Source organism: Diceros bicornis, chromosome 31 (assembly GCF_020826845.1).
Source record: "Diceros bicornis minor isolate mBicDic1 chromosome 31, mDicBic1.mat.cur, whole genome shotgun sequence".
NCBI classification, from domain to species: domain Eukaryota; kingdom Metazoa; phylum Chordata; class Mammalia; order Perissodactyla; family Rhinocerotidae; genus Diceros; species Diceros bicornis.
This window is the reverse complement of record NC_080770.1, coordinates 21,717,865-21,724,464: the sequence shown is the minus strand read 5'-3', so window position 1 is coordinate 21,724,464 and position 6,600 is coordinate 21,717,865. Positions and strand designations below refer to the sequence as shown.

The 6,600-nt window shown below is 32.1% G+C and overlaps 1 protein-coding gene across 1 annotated transcript; it reads left to right on the top strand.

Moving 5' to 3' along the window:
* Positions 1-5,302: 5,302 nt before the first annotated feature.
* On the top strand, positions 5,303-6,289 carry LOC131395450 (olfactory receptor 5T1-like). Its single transcript, XM_058527321.1, has one exon. The coding sequence runs from the start codon at positions 5,312-5,314 to the stop codon at positions 6,287-6,289; it is 978 nt and encodes a 325-aa protein (XP_058383304.1). The 5' UTR covers positions 5,303-5,311.
* Positions 6,290-6,600: the final 311 nt, after the last annotated feature.

Here is a 6,600-nt window from a genome sequence, read left to right as displayed (position 1 = left end):
TATAACTAAACCGTGGTCACACAGATGCCCTGTGTTTTCTCTAGAAGGACTTATATTAAGCTTTAAGATTCATTTTGAGAAATGTTTTATATATGGTGAAAACAGTGAGTCAGTGTTTCATTTTTTGTGGCATAAAGCTATTCTACAAATTAAATATCATTTTTTAGAAATACTATCCTTCCCTTATTTTTCTTAGAAATTTTGTCAAAAATCAATTGATAATATTGACCACAGATGTGTAAATCTATTGCTAAAGTCTCTAGTCTGTTGCACTGATCCAAGTGTCTATCTTTTCACCAGTACCTCACTCTGATTGTTTTAGCTTTATGGTAAGTCCTGAAATCAGATTATGTGAATATTCCAACTTCTTCTTTTTCAAAAATTATTTTTTCAAGATTCTTTGCTTTTTCATATAAATTATAGAATCAGAGTGTAAATTTCTGCAAAAATACTTATTCACTTTTAATTGCGGTCGCTTGGAATCTGTAGATCAATCTAGGATTGCATTTCATTAATAGATCAATTTTTCATAGTTGGGGTCCCTGCTAGTATCATCTTTTTTCTCTTTTTGTTTACATTAGGATTCCATAACCAGCATTCCCTATCTACTAACTTACAATTCTGAGTGTGGAGCTTGGGCATCCATCTATTTTCCACAATTCTTCCAGGAATTTCTTGTGTACATAGCCAGGTACTAGTCTATAGATTTGAATATAGGATCCCCAATACAAGATCCTATACAACTCAAAATTTGTGACCTCTTTCTCTGCCATTTCTCTAACATTCTAATGTTCTGTTACACAGAATATTACAGTTATCTGTACACTGTTCATTCTCTCCTGTCAATGATTCCTATTCATGTATTCATATCTTATCTCCCCATTAAACTCTCAATGAGCATAAATCGATTTCTCTTACCACTTCAAAGTGTAGTATTTTAAAATTTAAAAAAGTATAGTGATCTTTGTTAAAGGATTATAAATTCTGTCATAGGTTATGCTTTCATATTATGTTTCATTATGTCCATGTTTACAGGATTTTCAGAGAATTAATAAGGTTATATTCCAAGGAAAATAAAACTGCATTTTAGAGAACTTGAATCATCAAGCTAATGGCATATAGCCATTTAGTATCAGATCTAAGAATATGCCCCATATATTATATTTCTTTTCCACTGAGGGATCATTTTTTAACCAGAGGCCAAAGTGCATTCATGTAATCATTTTCATCATGTGGCTCATTATCCAGAACCATTCACTTGTTTACTATGAAAAAACAATCACCTGGATGCTTTTCTGTCCCAGAAAAGACTTAGTGTGTTTTCCTCTTGGGGCATCGTTTCAAATTTAAGAAGCTGGTATCAGAATCCAAATGCATAACATTCATAGTGGACCATAATTGAGTGAACAGTTCATTTTCACTGGTAAGAGGAAAATTTTTTCATAACTTAAAAAAATACTTTAGAAACTATACCCTTGAATTTGAAACTAGAATAAATGCCTTACTATTTGTATTTATGAGAGAAGATTCTAGTTAACTCAAAATTGTATTAAAATTGAATCATATGCCTTTCAGAAAACATAGCAGGGAAAATAGGAAGGATTATCTACTTTTTTTGGTCAATAGAGCTATAAATTATGAATTTGCTTTAATTTCCTTGATGAAAGACAACTGTCAGAATAGGGGCAGTAGAATCAAGGGGTTATCTTTAAAGTTTAGGAAAATCATGTAATGGAGAAAAATTTAACTATCAAGCAGCCATTGGGTCTATGCCACTTTGGTATCATAATTTTTTGTGTGTGATAGAGGAATACAAACTAGTTTTGTATTTATTTTATTAATTAGCTAATTGATCTAAAGCAATTTTAGTTGTTTTCTAAATTTTATGATCTATTTAAGCTCAATTGCTTAAAAAAAACAATTCTGATGTGTAAAGATGTTATATCACGTTGTTTCTAGGTGATAACATTTCCAGAATATGGCATGTCACAATGTGATTGTAATACAGTCAAGTAGAAACATGTAGAATCTGAAATCAGAAATCTAGGCTTAAATCCCAGCTTTCTTACAAACTATGTGACGTTGGTCAAGTTATGTGTCTAGTTGGGCCTGTTTTCTAATCCACAGAAGGACACTGAATTATTTCATTTGTAGGTTGCTATGTAGATTACATTAGATAAAGTACGCAAAATTCCTAACCCCTAGTAGCTGCTTAATGATATATTCTCATGAATGTCTGGTACTTTATATTTTTTCACCAAGAGAGTTGAGGGGCTGATTTTATTTTTGTCTTGCAGGTTATTTTTAAAAAATTCAGGGTCTATTTTTTTTTTGTCTTTCTAGCCTCTATCTGTTACAGTGAAATAGCTAGAGATAAACACAACCAGTTCTGATTTCCTTAAATATCTGTAAACAGAAATGTTGTGTGAGAGCAGTTTGGATGAAGTAGCTCAACCTCATCTTTCTTCTCTGTCATGTCTCCACTTCCCTACAATGATGTAGATAGATGCTCTAATGGGACATGATGTGGAATAAAATATACTTTCATTCATTGATCACCTTCTTGCTGTGCAGGCAACATCAGAGACGTCAAGGATTACTAGAAAATTATGTTGATGAGAATATCTGGGAAATTTACATAAACACACTATTATTTTACTAACATGCCCACAGGCAGAATGCAGTGACAGAAATACATTTTTAAAGTTTCTTACAGCATAGAATATTGAGATTCACCAGGTTTAATCTCAATAGAATAGTATTTTACTGTATACTTTGTGTCATACAACAAATACACACAGAATTTAAAGAAGAATATTTTGCATTTATTTAGGACTCATTAATTGCTCAAAGCTTTTATTTAAAATTTTTGATTTTGTAATTCCATATTTATTTTGTGGGAGTTAAATAAAATTTCAGGTCATATTTCATGTGACATGTTATATTTCACATAATTAACACTTTAATAAAATATATTTTAATGCATCTCATAAATAAACACTCTGCAATCACACCATGTTCATGTAGTTGAACAAGATGTACTTAAAATTTTGCTCAATCTTAGTTAGATTTCAAACCAAATCTTTGGTTTGAAAGGAAAAGTAACTTATCCTAACTCACACTGTCATGAGGTGTTAAATCTGAGATTTTAATACAGGATTTTAAAGTCTAAATATAATGTTAAATCTTCCACAATTGTCTTATCTCAGACATATCAGTTAAGTGAAGGTTACAATTGTAATGACGCTGAAATTTCTCCTGTGTATAACAGTGAACATCTATTTTGTACCAGATACCTTTAGTTGACTACTTATTGGTATATTTTTGAAACTTTGCTTGTATATTTTTATTTGTTTTCACTGTACTTCTTCCCATATGCCTGCTTCCTGTTTTGTCCCTCACTCTCTTCAGTAAATATTTTTGTATGTAATCCATGGATTCTTGAAAGAGAGAGAGAGAGAGAGGAGAGGGTTGGGTGAGAAAGAGAGAGAATGGGAATTTATTAAACATAAATGTATTTTTGGTGATGCCCAAACATACATGAAAACATATTTATACTATTAATTGATGTCTTGATTAGCTATTTTTTTACTATAACAATTTAAACCAAATTACATATTATTAGAAGATATTTGTGTGTTTGTTCTCATGAGTAATATGTAAATTGTCTGGATTCACATACAAATTAGAATTTAACTTAATTATATATTTCTTTACCCTAGAATTTTCTAAGACTCAAATGAGCACATTTTTTTGTTTTGTATCCTCACATTTAAGAAGTTATTTCTTCTGTGCTTTAGAAATTTGTCCATAGATCTATGGGGACATTTCTGGTAAAACAAAGACATGTGGCCTTTCTCTCTTTCTATCAGTGATTTTATGCTTATTCATTTATGCTCTTCTTGACATGTGGGCACCTCAATATAATAAAACTATACCACGTTTCACGCCATAAATATGAATAACTTGTAGGTCACTGAATTCAGCCTGGCTCTATGTATGGCAAGTTTTTCACTCCTTTTACGTATTTTTGGTTATGGCATACCGAAGGAAAAATGAAAGTCAACATGCCGAAATCCTCCCCCTAAATGTGGTGGACCCAGTATTTAATAGTGTTCCAATAACCGAGATTTCAGTCCAGATAAAAGTGACTCTCTAACTTTTTTTAAACCATGCATTTTTTAATTCATACTTCACTGAATGAGAATCAGAGTAAAAAGAGAAAAGAAAAACAGAAATCAGACAATATTTTAGTGCAAATAGAGTGATCTTATTCTTTTTGCAAAAATTTTAAAAAACAATTTTATTATCTATTATCAGGTGACTTTAATTTCACAATTACTTTAGAAACTCAATAAGCAACTATAATACATTAAATGAATGGCCATGATTTACTTTTGACCAGAATATATCTCAAAAATACATCCAGGATTTTTAAGGTATAATATGCAGATGAATTGTGAAACATCTCACATTGTTATTAAGATAAAATTTGAAAAACAATAACAATACAATAAGCTTTAGATGCCAAAAATGAACAACTTACTAATAGATATTTTGAGAAAAGAAAACTGAAAAAAAAGACATTGCAATGTTTTTGTTTTCAATGAAGGTGCATCTATCTCCGGAATACTGTCTGCTCTTCTGTTCACCACTAATCTAGAATGGTAACTAAAGGAAAAGGAAAATTGCCAGAAAAAAGGATGTAAAATGTGTTTCTTGGGAAAGGTGTCTCTCCATGAAAAGTTGAAATGTAAGTGTAACTTATCCCATTTTCTAGTCATATGGAAACATTTTAAAATTAAGTAATTTCTGTATTGCTTTTCTCACTTAAATTCAACTCAATATTGTGATGTATGTGTGCTTACTCCCATACTAACGAATGTGAACATTAAGGAAAAGTATTTCATGCACATTGTAGCAATCTAGAACTAGTACTCAGGTGAGTACTTTCCACTATAATATGTTTGGACTGAAATATTCCTATATTCATTTGTCTTTGTGAAGTTTAAAATGATGTAATGTGATAACAGGTGAGGAAAAATTTAACAGAAAATAAATTGGAAAAGAAACCACTTAAGTTGACAGAGTATTTTTAACGTGATAAAGTTAGTCAATTACTGAGTGAAATCATATCTTCCTTTTACTTAACAGCAGCATGCATCCACTTGGGTCCAAGATCTTCATCTCTGCCAATCTCATCACATCCAAAGAAATTATTATGCCCTGCTAAGAAACAAATGTGAGGATACAAATGAGTAGACTCTATTTTCATAAGACATTGCTTTTAGAACCTAAAATAAAAACTAAAATGTCAGGGTTCCCATCAGATTTAGATTTATACCAGATTCAGTTGAAAAATATGACAGAAGTCGCCATGTTTATATTGATGAGCTTCACAGATGATTCTGAGGTACAAGTCTTCCTGTTTTTGCTCTTTCTAGCAATCTATCTTTTTACTCTGATAGGAAATTTGGGACTGGTTGTATTGGTCATTGAGGATTCATGGCTCCACAACCCCATGTACTATTTTCTGAGTGTGTTATCATTTTTGGATGTCTGCTATTCTTCAGTTGTCACCCCAAAAATGCTGATAAATTTCCTGTCAGAGAATAAAGCCATTTCACTCCCTGGATGTGCAGCCCAGATGTTTCTGTTTGTTACTTTTGGGACCACAGAATGCTTTCTCTTGGCTGCAATGGCATATGATCGCTATGTAGCAATCTACAACCCTCTGCTGTATTCAGTTAGCATGTCACCAAGGATCTATGTGCCACTCATCATTACTTCCTATCTTTGTGGCATTTTATATGCTTCTGTACACACTGTGGCCACTTTTACTCTGTCTTTCTGTGCATCCAATAAAATTCAACACGTTTTTTGTGACATCCCTCCTCTCCTCGCTATTTCTTATTCTGACACTCACACAAACCAGCTTCTACTCTTCTACTTGGTGGGCTCTATTGAGATAGTCACTATCCTGATTGTCCTGATCTCTTATGCTTTCATTCTGGTGGCCTTTCTGAAGATGCATTTTGTTGAAGGGAGACGAAAAGTCTTTTCTACGTGTGCTTCTCACCTAACTGGAGTGACAATTTATCATGGAACAATCCTCTTTATATATGTGAGACCAAGTTCCAGCTACTCTTTAGACCATGACATGATAGTGTCAACATTTTACACTATTGTGATTCCCATGCTGAATCCCATCATCTACAGTTTAAGAAACAAAGATGTAAAAGAAGCAATGAAAAAATTGCTTAAGAAAATTTGTTTCATAAGGTTTTAGGATTGAGTAAAATTGCAAAAAATGTTGGGTGTCAATCCATATCTCTATGCTCAGAAACTAGAGAAGAAAATATCTTGGTTTCAGTCAATAATGTTTGTACATCCTAGGTTATTTCCAAATAAGCATTAGTCAGCCCTCGAATGCAGCATTTTACAAATATTGATCATTTGTATCATCTATATACTGATTACTATGTTCAAATTGATCCATATTAAATACTCATTGATGTAAGTATATCACTGTTGTCAGTCATTGTGTAATTTGTTTTTCACTCACTATAACTATAGCCTATTTCCTCAGGATTCTATGGA

Excerpts from the sequence above, each read along its gene's own strand:
- LOC131395450 (XM_058527321.1), top strand. The coding sequence starts at position 5,312 with ATGTCAGGGTTCCCATCAGATTTAGATTTATACCAGATTCAGTTGAAA.